The 16,064-nt window shown below is 33.6% G+C and overlaps 7 protein-coding genes and 1 non-coding gene across 8 annotated transcripts; 2 read left to right on the forward strand and 6 right to left on the reverse strand.

Annotated features, from left to right (window-relative positions):
• Positions 1–251: 251 nt before the first annotated feature.
• On the reverse strand, positions 252–1,091 carry HYPBUDRAFT_5607 (uncharacterized protein; the record flags this gene model as incomplete). The annotated part of the gene is made up of 1 exon (XM_020223509.1): positions 252–1,091. The coding sequence occupies one exon, from the start codon at positions 1,089–1,091 to the stop codon at positions 252–254; it is 840 nt and encodes a 279-aa protein (XP_020076835.1).
• A 411-nt stretch (positions 1,092–1,502) lies between these two features.
• On the reverse strand, positions 1,503–1,881 carry HYPBUDRAFT_152560 (uncharacterized protein). Its single transcript, XM_020221087.1, has one exon. It carries the CDS (start codon positions 1,848–1,850, stop codon positions 1,557–1,559), a length of 294 nt encoding a protein of 97 aa, XP_020076836.1. The 5' UTR covers positions 1,851–1,881; the 3' UTR covers positions 1,503–1,556.
• A 2,758-nt stretch (positions 1,882–4,639) lies between these two features.
• Positions 4,640–4,713, forward strand: HYPBUDRAFT_t80. Its single transcript has one exon. It is a non-coding gene; the product is annotated as a tRNA-Ile (tRNA).
• Positions 4,714–4,928: 215 nt separating this feature from the next.
• SVF1 (Svf1p) lies at positions 4,929–6,056 on the reverse strand (the record flags this gene model as incomplete). Its single annotated transcript, XM_020223510.1, has 1 exon — positions 4,929–6,056. The coding sequence occupies one exon, from the start codon at positions 6,054–6,056 to the stop codon at positions 4,929–4,931; it is 1,128 nt and encodes a 375-aa protein (XP_020076837.1).
• A 946-nt stretch (positions 6,057–7,002) lies between these two features.
• On the forward strand, positions 7,003–8,613 carry HYPBUDRAFT_239728 (uncharacterized protein; the record flags this gene model as incomplete). Its single annotated transcript, XM_020223253.1, has 2 exons — positions 7,003–8,200; positions 8,300–8,613. Exons 1-2 carry the CDS (start codon positions 7,129–7,131, stop codon positions 8,611–8,613), a joined length of 1,386 nt encoding a protein of 461 aa, XP_020076838.1. The 5' UTR covers positions 7,003–7,128.
• Positions 8,614–8,637: 24 nt separating this feature from the next.
• HYPBUDRAFT_137457 (histidine phosphatase family protein) lies at positions 8,638–10,054 on the reverse strand (the record flags this gene model as incomplete). Its single annotated transcript, XM_020219631.1, has 1 exon — positions 8,638–10,054. Exon 1 carries the CDS (start codon positions 10,021–10,023, stop codon positions 8,638–8,640), a length of 1,386 nt encoding a protein of 461 aa, XP_020076839.1. The 5' UTR covers positions 10,024–10,054.
• Positions 10,055–10,379: 325 nt separating this feature from the next.
• On the reverse strand, positions 10,380–11,914 carry HYPBUDRAFT_122575 (histidine phosphatase family protein). Its single transcript, XM_020219288.1, has one exon. It carries the CDS (start codon positions 11,835–11,837, stop codon positions 10,440–10,442), a length of 1,398 nt encoding a protein of 465 aa, XP_020076840.1. The 5' UTR covers positions 11,838–11,914; the 3' UTR covers positions 10,380–10,439.
• A 623-nt stretch (positions 11,915–12,537) lies between these two features.
• On the reverse strand, positions 12,538–15,888 carry HYPBUDRAFT_5613 (uncharacterized protein; the record flags this gene model as incomplete). Its single annotated transcript, XM_020223511.1, has 2 exons — positions 12,538–15,816; positions 15,883–15,888. 2 exons carry the CDS (start codon positions 15,886–15,888, stop codon positions 12,538–12,540), a joined length of 3,285 nt encoding a protein of 1,094 aa, XP_020076841.1.
• Positions 15,889–16,064: the final 176 nt, after the last annotated feature.

Consider the following 16,064-nt stretch of genomic DNA (forward strand, 5'->3'; position numbering starts at 1 on the left):
CCTCCTACATAAAAGATTATAATAGTATCGTTTTCAATGTCTGATAAATGTCACTACTCTTTCTTTCTGTAAAAAAAAAAAATCGTACATAAATTTTTAAATCTTTCAATAAACAAGTCTATCTTTAAAGTTTCCTTCTTTTTTCAAAAAAGGTAATGTTTAACATTGGTGTTTCACGAAAAAATTTGACCATATTTATAGTTTTAGTGATCAAGACTCCTGCTACTGCCCTCATATGTTTTTTTTTGCAGTCATAACTCGTTTTTCGCTCCTAGTTTGATAGAAGATGCCCTGATTTCGTTTTTACTCTCCATGTCTTCTGACTCGGGAGAAAGAAGGGTGTCTTCCTCCATGATTCTATTTCGCAACTCACTTTTCAGTTCTTTATTCGAATTACCTGTACTAAGAAATATAATTGACTGAAGCGTTTCACCAGTTTCTTGAGGTACTAATGATTGACAAATAACATCCTCCATTTCAATATCTTCCTTTTGGTTACCATCGAATGCTGTATTTGTTTGCTCAATAAAAACTTTGGGCCCCATTGAGGAGTCAAGGCTCATTGCTGAGAATTGAGCACTATAAGTTTGAATATTAATTTCAGTGTCAGAATCACCACTGGAGAGAAGAGGTGAGAATTCAATAAATAGTTTGTCATCACTTAAGGAAGGTTCATTGAAATAAAAAAGTTTTTTGGTTCCATTACTGGTAATGGTAAAGTAGGATGAATCGTCAAAAAGAAGTTTGTAGTCCATGTTGAATGTTCTAATCAATTTAATCGTGTTTATCGAAAGAGTTTTGGAATTAGTTGGATCATTGGAAGGTACTAATTTAACAACTACCCACTCCTTTCTCCTCTTAGCACTACCATAAAATTCGTCAATGTAAAATGGTTGGGACAAGCAAGCTTTATACTTATTAAACCTTTGATTCAGTATATCGTCATAGTCTAAACTAACAGAGCAAGCCGAGTGTGGCGGACTAGTCGTTAATATTTGAGACTTGTTCATTCCGAAAGATTTCTTTTCGACTTCGACGATAAAGTTCTGAAGAATATCTATGTTTTGCTTCGATAGCTTTCTGATATCCATTTTCAATTATTCTAAATTCAGGGGAAAGAAAAACATATAACTCAAGCTCTACTAGCGAGATTTTATAGTAGCTATAATCTTAATAGTTCACCTTAGATATATAGAGTTGACTGACTTTTATTTTCTTTTCTGAAGAAGAGTTAAAATATTTGTAATTTAGTTGCAAAAAAAAATTATTTCCATGAGCTCAGATTGATTTGCACCACAAATCCCAGTTATATAATCACAAATGCGCTGGACGAACTTGACAGGTAGTTCAGTGAGGGCATTCGTCGGATTAGAAAGTCGCTTCTTGTATTAGATGACGAAATTTTGGAAAATTATAATTTTTTGGAAAAAAGTATCAAAATTTCAAAAAATACCTGATTGGTTGCAAAAAAAGAAAAAAAAAAAACTACTGAGATATGAAACTTCGTGAAAGTATATATTTTTATAGTTGAATATTTGAAACATTATAAACATTTGTCAAAGAACAAAGCCTATGTTTGACTTGAGCATTGATTTAGCAACGTCCGATTGCGATGGATCCAGCCATAAAATATTAAATGCAGAGATTAGAATATCAACTTGCTCTAAATTGAATCGAGATAGTGTCATTAGGAATTCCATGATCAAGTTTTGGGAATCTTTATTCTTAGCTTGTAGACCGATAACAAGAATCGACCATAAACAGCCAGGAGCATATTCGTGATTCTTATAGTATTCATTTAAAAATTTAATCGGCTTTTGGCTCCAATTAATTAGAACTATGTTTGACATTGAGATTGAACGCTCTGTATAGTTATTGCGGAGAAAAGTTATATAAAAAGCACAATAAAATAAGTAAGATTGATAATATAGAGCCTTTTCAATACTCATTTCAGCACCAATATTAGGGAAATAAAAGCGTCTGTCCATTTTACTAAGATGATCTTCAATTTTGAAAGCAGATACCTTTGAATGGAAACTATTTTTCGATTTTTTGCGATTTAGCTTATGAAAGGTAAGAACTAATTTAATGAACATATTCAAGGAATAACTGGGAATAACAAAATCTGAATCTTTGAAATTCAGCTCAGCATCGAAATTTTTTATTAATGAAAATGGATAATCAATGGAATCATCAACAGTATAACTTGTTGTATATATATAGATGAATATCTGTTTGAGAACATGGAGCTGCTCCCTTAACGTCACATTTTCAAATTCGTCATCATTATCATCACAAGATGAGATTATTTTCATGAGTTTTTTTGAAATTTTGATAAAACTGTTGACAGAATAAGTTGAGAACAATTCCCTTGGATAAAGAGACGACAATAACATCAAATTACACACCGACGTAAGTAAAAGACATTTATCATTGAGGCCCTGAGGAACTTCAATCATCATTTCGTGAAGAATTTGAATGTTCGTATTTAGATTTCGTAATACACTTTCTAAATCAAATAGAACCTGTCTTTTAGCAAACCAAAGTGAAGTGGACGATATAATTATCTGACGAAGTAAAGTTCGACTAACATTAGGGACATCTTCTTCATAATCAAACAAGTTCTCTTTGATGAACCGTACATATATCTGAGTAACTCGTTGGCATAGCAATGGCATCAATTTCTTAGGTAGTAGGAATTCCAACCATTTCACCAAGAGATCCATTTCTGTTGGTTGGTCGTTAACTTTAAAGACAGTAAACGGTAGCACATTCACATTCTTATCATTAAGTTCATCAATATTTGCAAGGATATAGTCTAGTTCATTATTAGGTTTAGTCATATAATCATACAATGTATGATCATATATCACGGTTCTTCTCAAATTATCCGATTTTGAAACATCCCAGCATAATCTTATAGTAAATCCCAAGCATTTCAAACCATTGCGTTCACAAGTTAAGCAAAAAGGCTTCCTTAAATCACATTTTCGATGTCTTTCTCTGCAAGTCCAACACCCAGTAAACGTTTTAGTCTTTGGCTTTTTAACAACCGGTGCTTTTTGTCTTTCAGCAGAAGCTTTTTTCGGTTTTGATTTGTATTTAGCCAATTCATTATTACGACCCATTATAGGTACACGGAAGCCTTGCAAAAGAGTTCTAGTTGTCTTTTATGACTGTTAATATGTTGATAAAGTGTTTTCCGATAAGCTGAAAATTTGGATAATCATTTTCTTTTTACAAATATCTTTCCTAATCACCTTTTGGGTTAGTGGTTTATTTTGTCTTCAAGACTTGAAAGTACCCAAACTTGAAATCCTGGCCTATAAATCGAATATTTAGCCTGCAAATATCTGCTTATCTTGATTTCTAAGTCGTTCATATATTTTTTCTTTCGATTTCGGGCTGCTCGTTAAAATTGTCCGAGTTTGGTTAGTTTTCGCATTCAAAAATAAGTATGTTGGTTTTTCCGTTACAAATTTGATAAAACAAGCGAAAGGGTTAGACTTTTGTCAGTTGAAGGCGTTGAAACAAGGTGTTGTGCTGGCTAAATGGGAGGAAACTATCAGAGAAGGGTTTCTCTTTTTCTTTTTATGTGGAAAGAATAAACAATGTGGCCTGTAGTTGTAAGATTACCAACAGAGGAGATAGTATCCTGATAAAGCGGAATTGGTATGGGATGAGCTGCAAAAAGCACATAAATGAATGCCGGTTAACGCTAAGAGGCTAGTCAACGGTGCCATCGATCGGTTGGGTAAGAAAAAGTTCCGATTGTTGCTACAGATTTTTATGATTGGACAGTTTGAGTTGCAAAAAACATTTCTTTTAATTGTACGTAACGCGTTCAGGGTTGGTCTTGCTAGAAGTTTGATCGACCAGGCTTTATCGAATACTATACCGCCAGTCTTTATCGAAGACTATGCGACCTTCAGACTTGATTTGACTGGGCAACTTCTGTTCTTCCTACCACAGTACGAGAATTTGATAGGATTATGAAGTTTCCTGTTGAATTACATATGTAACTTTGGCCACCGGTAGTATATAGCTCAATCTTACAAAGAAGACAAGGGGCTTGAAGCCATAGGAAGTTGATCGAAGAAAAACAATGTTCGATTGAATGCCATTTTCTGCAACAAAAGCAAACCAAATGTATATACTCTGATTCTGAATATCTTCAACAGCGAGCTGAAAGGACGCCTCATAGTATTTCAATAATCACATCGATAGATCAATTTCGTCATTCATATATCAAAATATTTATTCTTGATATTCAAGTTGAAAAAAAAAAAAAAAACCAGTGAATGGAAATTCCGAATAACGCAACACACAGCATTTCGAACCTAGGCTTCGTATTTTAATTCTTTTACAGTATTGAATAAGTAGAATGACTTGTAGTAAGAGCCTACCTTATTGATAGTTTCCATACTGGCATAGGGGTGAAAAGAAAAAATTTGAAAAAAAAAACACGAATTTCGATTTGATTAAGTTGTAATAGTTTCAGTATTACGTTGATATTGAATTTATTTACAAAGATGTTGAAATAAAGCCATATTGAAAAGTTTTTAAAAATGATCAAAACTTAGATCTTTTAAAATCCGTGCTGACTCAGAAACTGCGGTTTCGAAAATAAACATAAAACGGTCCCTTGGCCCAGTTGGTTAAGGCGTGGTGCTAATAACGCCAAGATCAGCAGTTCGATCCTGCTAGGGACCATTTATTTTTTAAACTTCATCCTTTCTTATTTTTTTGCTTAAGGAAATCATTATTGCAATACAAAACATCTTAACTATTAATTAAATATATATTGGCATCAAAAACATTATAAACAATCGTAAGGAAATTAAGATGACAGAGGAAACAAAAAAAAAAAAAGACGATTAAACAAAAGAAAAGGTAACATTAGCCAAAAAAACAAGAGACAAGAGAGATTATTCCGAAATGAAGGTAGCTTCATTGAAACCAATACCATGTTCCGAAACATCATCAACTTGAATGGTCATATCATTACAGAATTGGTAGATATAAGGCTTAGTACCAGCAACACCACTGACGATATTTTTAACGAATTGAGGGATTTCAGCCATGACATCAACTCTTTCAACCAATTGTTTTAACTCCCCTTTGACGGAAGCTCTAGTTTCAGAAGATTCTAAAGCTTTATTAAAGTTGAATTGGATTTGATTAGGAACAGGCCAACCAATTTCATCAATTTTCGAATCGATATGATCAACTTTATTATTGATTGAAGCAAATAAGATTTTATCATTAGTAGTAACCACCCCGATATTAACTTTAGTAGTATTATAAGAGATTGGAGTGGTGAATTCCATTTGAACTGCAGAATAATTTTCTGATTGGAAATTTAAAAAATTCCAAGATTTAGCAGCATGGTGAGGTTTCATACCTTGTAAAGCCATAACAAACATTGTATAACCATTTATATCGATAGTGGAGTTTTGTAATTTAATACTACCTTTAACTGAACAACGAGGCCAAAACAAATGTCTCATTGATCCCCAAGGATTAGCCAAATCATCACCATAATAAGTGAAACCATCTTTACCGAATATAACCCCAGGAACTAATTTTGAAACGGTTAATTCAACAATTGAATCTTTATTAACGGCAGATTTCAAAGTATATAAATTATTTTCTTCATTTAATTCAATAGATAAATCTTTAGCGTAAAAATTGGAACCTTCGGTTCTAAACTCTTCTAATTTAGTTGAGGTCCAAGTTATATTTGAATCTTTAGGATCTTTATTATTAAATAATCTAAAAGTAAATTGTGCAGTAGTATGAACCCCCATCAAATTTGAATGAATAACTTGGGCAAACCCAGTATATCCAGTGTTCAAATCAGTGAAATAGAAGGTTTGAGTTTCAACATTAGTGGATGTTGGAACTTTCCAGTTAAAATCAGCAACACTAGTTTCTCTATAAATTTCTTCTTCATTTTTAATGGTATCAGTAACCGGATGAATTGAATCTGGACCATATTCTGGTTCGGCAGTACCTGCAACAGCAGAAAGCCCTGATTGTACCCACTTTAACATTTTATTTTATGGTTTCTATGAAAAGAAGATGTACTTATTAAACAGACAAAAGAGAAAGAAAAAAAAATTATTCAACAACAAATGGAACAAAAACTAACAGAAAAAAGCTTACCGTAAATAATGAGCTTACTTATTAGTGTAATAAACGAGCAGCTATCGTCTATTTATATTCTATTATGATTACTTCTCTAAGCAATTGCCATTCTGTTGAACCAAATGCTGATGTCTTCACCAGGGGTAACTCTAACGTGGTGTGCACAGAGGAACAGCAAAAAAAGCTGCTTATGTAAGTGCCTGGCTTCTGCTTAGGTAATCACCAATGGATACACTAATAAACTGATACTTGTCTTACCTCCCAGGCACCTTGGTACGGGGGCTACTGGAGAGGTACCTTATTGCGGTGGTTAGTTTTGTGAATTTGCAGCTTTGAAAGTCAAGTATAAAGGCTTTTGGACACTGACAAGAATGAGCAGATGGAAGAGAGATATGATGTACAATTGGCAATGCTAATGTTTCACCATGCAGCTGCTGCCTGGTAACTACTGTCTGATGTCTGGTAACTGCTGACTGTCTGGTAACTGCTGACTGCTGTCCGGTAACTGCCAGCTAATTTCTGCCAGCTAATTTCTGCCAGTTAATTCTGCCAGCTAATTTCTGCCAGCTGACTGCCAATGATTAACGAATTGGCACTCTACAGCTGACCAACAGACGCTCTGACCAACAGACACCCTGACCAACAGACACCCTGACCAACAGACACCCTGACCAACAGACACTCTGGTCAATAGACACTCTACCGTCAATACCAGCAGTTCTACCATTCCCTTACCAGACCTAATTACATAAGCAATTACGTAATCACACACACTGAAAAAAACAAGATAATCACAAAATCAAGCCTTTAATTAACAGATAACCGTACTTGGATGGCCATTGAAGACAGAGGTTGACCTTACGAAGGTAGTGGGTAGTAAAGAAGTATTGTAAGAGATGTTGTAGGGAAGTTGTAGGATTATGCGAAGTGGTGACTGGCAAGTTAGCGTAGCGTGATAGGCACGTCTGGGTATTAAGAATGCGATTATCTAGAAGGAAACCCTACTTGGTTCTTTCCCGGATAACCATTAGGATGATTTCCAATGCCAAAATCTGCCATTTGAATCCTCCTCCAAGGAGAGATTCGCTAGCGTTATCCTTGAAGATCAATAATGACTTGATGAACCACTTCAAAAACTGCATTAAGAGAAATATTATACCCAAATTGGTTATTAAGAATGGTCAAATTTTAATTAAAATAACTGAAGATTTAATATTCCCATGTAATCAAATTCCGGAGAACTTGAAATTCGATATTTATGCCAATGATGAAAGGAATAACTACAAGTTTGAAGGTACGGTTAATAACCGATTAAACGTACTTAATGATTCTAAGCAAGCTAAAAATATCTTGAAAAATTTAGATAATAATCAACCAATAAGTTTACCAAATAGTCCATTACCACTGGCAAATCAAAAGTCATCGCTAGCATTAGACCATAACCCATATAAGATAAATCAAAATGATTCCAAATTAATTATTTTAGAAAAATTCTTATGTTTAATTGCATTGGGTCCAATTACCATAGACAAAATTTATAAAATTTTATCAACGGATGATAATCTTTTGAAAAATTTAATAGATAATTATACTCAAGTGTATGATCCAAATGATTCGTTTATAATTGATGATGTTTTCCCTAATTTGGAAGTGAACGAATCAATCGACAAAAATCAAAATTCTTTGATTTTGAAAGATAAAGCTTATAAAGAATTGAAACCATGGAACTGGAAATGGTTTAATGATTTCGAAAGAAACTTGATCATAAACAATATTAATAATGCATTAACTAGACTAGGTTTTTCGGATACTCATCCGTTAAGAAGAAAAATTACTAATCCGGATTTATCGAATAATTTAAATCCAAGTAAATTAGGTGGAGGTTTTTTAACTTCAAATAAAAAATTTAAAAAATCTTTAACTGACCTGCCTAAGTTATTACCTGATAATAAAATTCTTTCTACGAGTAAAACCACTTCTCCTAAGAAAAGAACCAATTCGAGTGATGACGAAAAGAAAGCGAAAGCTTTAAAGAAAAATCCTGAAGATGGTGATAAAAAGAAGGATAACGAAAAGCTTTTGAAAAATCCTGAAATTGAAAATGGTAAATCCCCTAGAAAACTAGATACTAATAATGAAGCAAGAAAAGACGATAAACCAATTGAAAAAAAATTAAAATACTATAATGATTTAGCAATCAAATTTAAAGAAAAATATAACGATTATGAAAAACTATATACTTACTTAAAGAATCATAAAAAATCCGACCAAAAGAAACAATTGATTAAGTTATTCGAATTACATCTGAAATTATCAGAATGGAAAAGAAAACTATGGGATTATAATAATGAATATAAATTAAAAGAAAATATAATGACATTATCCAAGCACAAAAAGACCAAAAATCAAACAACATCAATTCCTAAAAATGATAAACTTCAAAAAATTTCATTAGATTACTAACTATATAACTAAATAATACAAACTTTAAAGTTCTAATGGAGCAGTGTAGTTTTTCTTTTGATAATCCCAATAAAAGGTAATTTCTTGACTTTTATTTGAAGGAATATCACAAACTTTACCAGCATCAATGTCTCCAATTCTATCATTAATATAATCTTCAAAATCTTCTAATTTACAACTGAAACCTGGACCATCAGAACAAGTTGGAATAGGAATAACTGCATCATTAACAATGTATCTAACATAACTTTCATCATTACATTTCAATTTTTCAGTATAAACTCTTGCACCTTGAGGTAAAATGGCTGCATGCTTATATTTATTATCAAAATCAACTTTATCAATTGGTAAATCATCATCTTCAAATAAACCTAATGCACTATGGAAGATATCCCAATCTGAATCATGAGCAAAACTTAACCAAATTTTTTGAGTTTGATTAGTTTCTTTTAATAATTTTAATGATGCATTTAATACAACTGAACCAACCGGTTTAGTCATGTTATTCCCAGCACCAGTACTATAATAACTATCAACATCTTGATAGTATCCAAACCACACGAAATCATTTGGAGTAAATAAATCGCAAAATGGTGATTGTCCTCTAACGTTTAACTCATAAGCACACATTTCAAAAAAATGTCTAACATACTTTGGTTTCAATTCTAAGCCTGGATTGTCTTGTTGCCATCTTTTAACAATATTTTTCAAATATGTTTTAGGGAATTCATCAACCAAATCTTCATTAGCTTTTTTATCGTAGGTGGAACATCCATGTCTTGGAGTTAAAGAGTTTAATCCGTTTTCACCATCTTCACTCAAGATAACGTAGTCAACATTTTCTTTAGAGTAATCACTTCCTAAGAACCCTCTAGCAAAATATTCGGAAGTAACGTAAATTCTTTCGCCGTTACTAGTGAAAATAGGTAAAGTTTCATTCTCATTGAATAAATCATTATATCTACTTCTGAAATAAGCACCATGTCTCATGGCATTTAAAGTACCAGCGTATAACCCTTGAGAATTTTCGCTAGAAGTTTCTCTATCTAACCAATAATCATCTTCAACAAAGTAAGTATAATCATTCAAGAATGACAAATCTCCTTTGAAAGTTTTGCCGTATTCCTTAATTTTAGAAATGGCCTTTTTGAACTTCCCACTTTTTTTGGCAGTTGGATATCTTTCTCCGTGTCTTGACATCAACTGAACTTGTTCAATAGAACATTCTTCTGGGAACTCCAACCCAATACCAAAAGCAGGTGAGTATTGTACATAAGGAGCAGCACCACCCAAATGTCTGATTATATTGAATTGTTCAATCGATGCTTGTTCTGGAGTTGCAAGGTCCTGGTATACCGACTGACCAGCAAGAATTATACCCGAGTTAACAAGTTTTGAAACCGAAACCATTTTTCCACCTTAATGATCTCTTTGAGTATTCATTTTCTACAACATCCAATGGCTTTCTTCTTGACTTTATACAAGGTCTAAAATCTTCAATTTGTGTATCGATGTATTAATCGAATATGCGTTTAACTTGGCTTTTAATCTTGACTAATTTCAAATCGTATAACGACTTGATTTGGTATTAATTACGAGGACGTTAGCCACATGCTTCACAATAAACAACGTGGGACGTTTAATACATCAATCATAATGGAGTAATTAAAAACATACAAAGGAATTTCTCGAGCACCAGAATGGAAATTGCAACCTAATTACGAGAAGATGGAGGATTACGGTGCGTACACTACAGAACAAGATAAGTTTTGCAATTTTATTAAGGTATTTTATTTTAATTGGATTGAGCAATCAGAAGATGCCAATCAAGCGGTGGTTCTTGGGGCTTCGGCGTTGTATTGGCCGGAGGAGTAGTCCCAGTAGAAGGTCAAGAATTGAGGAATGTCAGCAGGAACTTTACAATTTTGGTGGAAATCGATGGAACCGATTTTCTTTTCGATGTAATTTTCGAAATCTTGTAATTTACAACTGAACCCAGGACCATTTGAGCAGCCAGGCACGGTTACCACGGCGTCGTTGATGACAAATCTGACGAAGGTATCATCACCGCACTTCAATTTTTCAGTAATTGTTCTCCCACCCATTGGAACAATGTCCGTATGACGATAAGTATCTCTAAATTCAACTCGATCATTAGGTAATGGGTTAATTGGATCAAATAAGCCCAAAGCCGCATGGAAGATTTCGATATCGGTATCATGAGAGAAAGTTAACCAAATTTTATTATTTGAATCATCATCTTTTAATAAAGCCAAACTTGCATTTAATTGAACTGAACCGATTTCTTTAGTATAATTACCACCTGGACCAGAACTATAATAGAAATTCAAATCATTAGCGTAAGCGTAATTAACAAATTCATTTTGAGTGAATAAATCACAAAATGGACTATAACCTTTTGAATTTAATTCATAAGCACATAATTCAAAGAAATTTTTAACATCATCAGTAGAAACTTCTAAACCGTCATTATCTTTAGTGACTCGGTCAACGATATCATCAAGATAAGTAGAAGGAAATTGAGAAACGTATTCTTTATTAGAACTACTATTGAATTCAGGACATGCCCAACGAGGAGTTAAAGAATTGACCCCTTGAGATTTTTCTTCACTAACAACCACTTTTTCATACTTGTCATCACTAAATTCGTCCCCAAGGAACCCTTGAGTGAAAAAAATGGCTGAATCATAAACTCTTTTAGAAGCAGCGATGAAAATTGGTAATTTATCATCTTTTTGTTTTTCATATAAATCATTATATCTAGCTCTGAAACTAGATCCGGCTTTAGCCAAAGTTTCATATCCAGTGTATGGACCAGGCGAATTACTTGGGGTGGTTTCATATTCGTATAAATCATCATTAGCGTAATAGGTATACTCATTCAAGAATGATAATGGACCATTGATTGATTTTGAATAATTTTGTAATCTGTCAACCAACTTTTGATGTTTCTTACCAGCAGAAATCCCAGGGAATCTTTCACCATGTCTAGAATAGTATTGAACCTGTTCAACACTGCATTGTTCTGGAATCTCGGTACTGATCCCATTTCCTGGATTTTGAATATAGGGTCCAGCAGCTGCTAAATATTTAACTATATTGTATTGTTCTTTAGCCAGAAGTGAAGCATCATTTACATCTCTAAATTGATCTTGAGATGCAAATATCAATCCCGATGATAATATTTTGGATATAGAAACCATACTGCAAATTGTCAGAATAATTAATACGATTCGTAAATACTTTTTCAATCTGAAAAATCGTCTTATGGAAAATCGAGTTATTCCTGGTTTTTCAAATTCACTAATTTCTTCATATTGAAATGAATCCTTCATCCTTTTTATACAACCTATTTTGCTTATTATTGGTAAACGTGGAGTATTAATTTTTTGTAATCAATTCATCAATTTAGAGCTATTAAGACCATTAACTAAGAAAAATTTATTGTATTGTTGCAATATTCTCTTTCTATTTTGCTTACAATTTCAACCTAAAAGGGAACGGAATGACAACGAGCGGATCCGGGGCGATTCAGGAGTCGGACAAGTAGGAAAATTATCAAAGAAAAACCACCTGGTCTTAGTCTAAAGCTTCTGTCAGGGTTTTAATATAATTCTTCGGTCCATCACCACCGTAGTGGCGATGTTCGGAGGCAATACCCTGGTTCTGAACAAGTAGCTGCTTGTTCATGGGGTCTCGTGTCACGTGAACCCATCTCACAATACAATAAGCAGAAGGAGTATCAATAGATCCACAAGACCAGAAGGAGTCCTCGTGTGGACCTAAACGTGGGGATTATGTATGTAATTATGTATGTAATTAGGTATTATGTTGTATTATGTTGTATTATGTTGTATTATATAGTAATATATTGTGTATTATGTACTATGTATCATGTATAAACTACTTCCTCTTCTTGTTTGGTTTCTTTGGTTGGGACTTACCATTATCTTTGCCTGCACTACCACCAGGTAACATCAATTTCAACTTACTAACCGTAAATACCGACATAAGATCGTTTGTTTTAATTGAATTGAGCATTTCTCGTTCATTGGACCAATCTAAATCAGTGTCTTGACCATTGGGATCCATCTTACGATGAGTGAAGTAGTGAAGTGCTTCGTTTACGGCTTTACCCTTTTTACCCATCCCTGGTTGGATCTTGACTTTATATTTGAATTTATTCAATGAAGACCAAGGTGCAAAAACAGGAATTGGCGAAATTGTAGCATCTTGTGGTTGGGGCTTAACTAAAAATGAATCTAAGATTTCTAAATAATTAGTTACGCTTGATTCATCTTCGTTAACTTCTTCCATGATGTATTTTTGGTATTCTCTTTCTTCTTGTTTTTTCTTTCTTGATGCTACTTCTGATTGATATTTCTTCTCAAGTTGTTGATTCTTTTCTGTTTCCACATCTTCTTGTTGTTTCTTTTCTTTGGCTTCAACTTGTTTCAATGTCCCCAAAGCATCCATTCTTAATCTTCGTTCTTCTTCATCTTGTGCTGCGTATTTATTGGCAATCTTCTTTAATTTAGCTTTTTTACCTCTAACCTTAGGTGGCTGTTGCTGATTATTGGATTCATTTTTCTTCTCTTCTTGTTCTTGAACTTTGAGTTTATTCATTTCTTCTTGAATTGGATCAACTATATCATCTTCTTCATTTTTAGAGTTCGTCTTTCCCTTACGGAACAATCTCCTTTCTTTAGCACTCATTCTCTTTTTACCAGTTTCAGGTTCAGCCGACCCCTCTTTAGACTCTGATTGAGTTACAGGCTCGGGTGTTGATTCAACAGGCTCAGTTGCGGATTCAACAGGCTCAGTTGCAGATTTACTTACACCGAGTGTTTCTGGCTTTGTTTCAACGGTTTCGCTTTCTTGATCCGCCTCAAGATGTTCTGCCTTTGACTTAGCAACAACCTCCTCAAGATCTCGTTTCTTGTTATCCATGATTATCTGTAATCCATGTTCGGATTCTTTATTTGTTCTAATTTGTTTATACTTTTCAGTAGTATCTTCATCACCTAACCAATAAAATGCAAATCCCATTACTAATTGTGATGGTGGCAAGTACTCTTTCTGTACTTTATAATTAAAATGTCCTGGTCTTATTAAACTACCATCGAAATCCTTTTTGGAAATCTCAGTACCATGCAAGACCCATGCTGAGGTAGTAACTTTCCCATTCCAAGCTTGTGATGCTGACATGGCGAATATACCTGCTTGCATTAATGTCGATGGGGGTAATTCTTCTCCTTTGAATGGATTCTTAATGAAAACAATTAAAGACCCATCAATATCAGAAGAAACTATCGAATCATTATCATTGAAATGACGATAGTAAATCATATCAGTTTGCAGATCATCTCGTCCCGCTAAACATAAATACCCTTCGCTAGTAACAAACCAATAAAATTTCTCGAACCAATATTTTGGTCTGATCAACTTTAAAGTATCCTGTTCAGTCTTTAAATTTTGAGCTAAATCATGATCAATCTTACGTTGGGCGTTTTTAAGTGCCATTTCAGTACTTTTTTCAACTTTGGCTTGCTTGGTTTCCGCTACTTTTTTCGTTCCAAAATATGTTCTTGCATTTGCAAATGGCGAAAGGGCCAAATCAATAACAACAGAAAGATGTGGGACGATATTCTTCTTTTCTTTTTTAAGTGGTTTCTTCTTACGCTTGGTATTAATATCAGAATCAGAATCAGAATCAGAATGAGGATCAGAATCAGAATCAGAATCAGAATCAGAATCAGATTCAGATTCAGACTCGGACTCGAATTCAGAATCAGATTCAGAATCATCGCTTTTGTTCAATTCAGTTTCGTTATGCTCGAATAATGCATCCAACTCTGGTAACAGTAACGAAATCTTATTCTCTTTCAAATTCAATGGTAACTTAATAGTTTGAGAGATGGAATTACCACGAGATTGTTCCAACTTGATAACACTTTCAATATTAGTCCAATCCATTTGTTGGTCTATCAATTTTTGAACCGATTCGCGACATGAATCAACTAAATCAGCATGATACATAATAGTGTCCCCCTTTTTAGTGTGTAATTCTTGTTGCGAAACCAAAGATTGAATTTGCTTATCTCTTTCATCACGAGCATGATTCAATCTTTTTGCAGCTTGTTGTTTTTGCTGCTCAATACGTAATGCATACTTGGTAGATTCGAGAGTTGAAAAAAATGTATCAAGGGTCTTATTATATCCCTTCACCTCGGTGAATTTATATAATTCTGGATTTTCTTTATAAGGTATGATAGGATGAAACTCATCATAAACAAATTCCAAATCTTCCGTAGTATCTTTATCTTCCGGGTTATACAATGGATTCTTCTTGGAGACAATGATACCATTAATGGTCGAATCATCCTTTTGCGAAGTAATCGAGATATAATCCTTCTCTGCTTGTTCTAATGCCTTAACAACTTGACTTAATTTTTCTTTGTTATCAGAATACTCTAAACAAACACCCGATGGATTTATGCCAAAATCATGCAAAGTTTTTTGGATCAAATCACTAGATAAATGACTTGCGTTTATGAATAATAGTTTATGAATAGAGAAAACTTTTGCTTTCTTCTTTTTATCGGGAACGTCTTTCTTTTCAGTAATTTTTTGTTTATGAGTATTAATCCAAGATTCAATTTCTTCCACGGAATAATTTCTTTCTTGATACACATAATCCTCCTCAAACAAAGATTCATCGAACATTTTGTAGGTTTCGTTTACTGCATACCTATCATTGTCACCTTTATCGTTAACCATTCTTTGGAGGGATAAAATCTTACGTTCGTGATCTAATAATAAGATATTACCAGCACTGAAAAATTCCAAGACCAAGTAGAACATCCCATCACTAAACTGTAAGACAAGAACTCTGTCATTACCAATCTGTTTAATCAGTGATAATCTTCTTGTCTTCAAATGCTTTCTCAATTTTGTAACAAAATTAGAAGGTGCTTGTGTAGTACTTCTTTCAAAATCAGTTAAATGTAATTTATTACCGCAATCCAATACCAAGACTTTCTTTGAGTCTGGTACCGCAAACTTCAAAAGATACTGTCTCGAGGAATTGGTAATGTTGTAAATATTCTGCAAACGGTAATTCAATACATTTTTCACCAATTCAGATGTAATGATCTGAAGATCTAAAGCACTGATTCTTTGCTATAAAAAAACATGTCATTGTTAGTTTCTCTTGAACACACTTGCTTCACGTTTGTAAATACATACCTTCATATTTACCTCCTTCAAATGAATACAATTGCCAAAAGAAAATTGGAGTTGCAATTTTTCAGACTACCAAAAGTTGCCATTGAGAATGAAAAACTTCGATGAATAAGTCACGGGTTTTTTTGCCTAATCGAAGAGCAATGAGAAACGATACTCTTATCTAAAGATACTAACGATTCCAA

The sequence above is a fragment of the Hyphopichia burtonii genome, assembly GCF_001661395.1.
Source record: "Hyphopichia burtonii NRRL Y-1933 unplaced genomic scaffold HYPBUscaffold_3, whole genome shotgun sequence".
Lineage (NCBI taxonomy): Eukaryota > Fungi > Ascomycota > Pichiomycetes > Serinales > Debaryomycetaceae > Hyphopichia > Hyphopichia burtonii.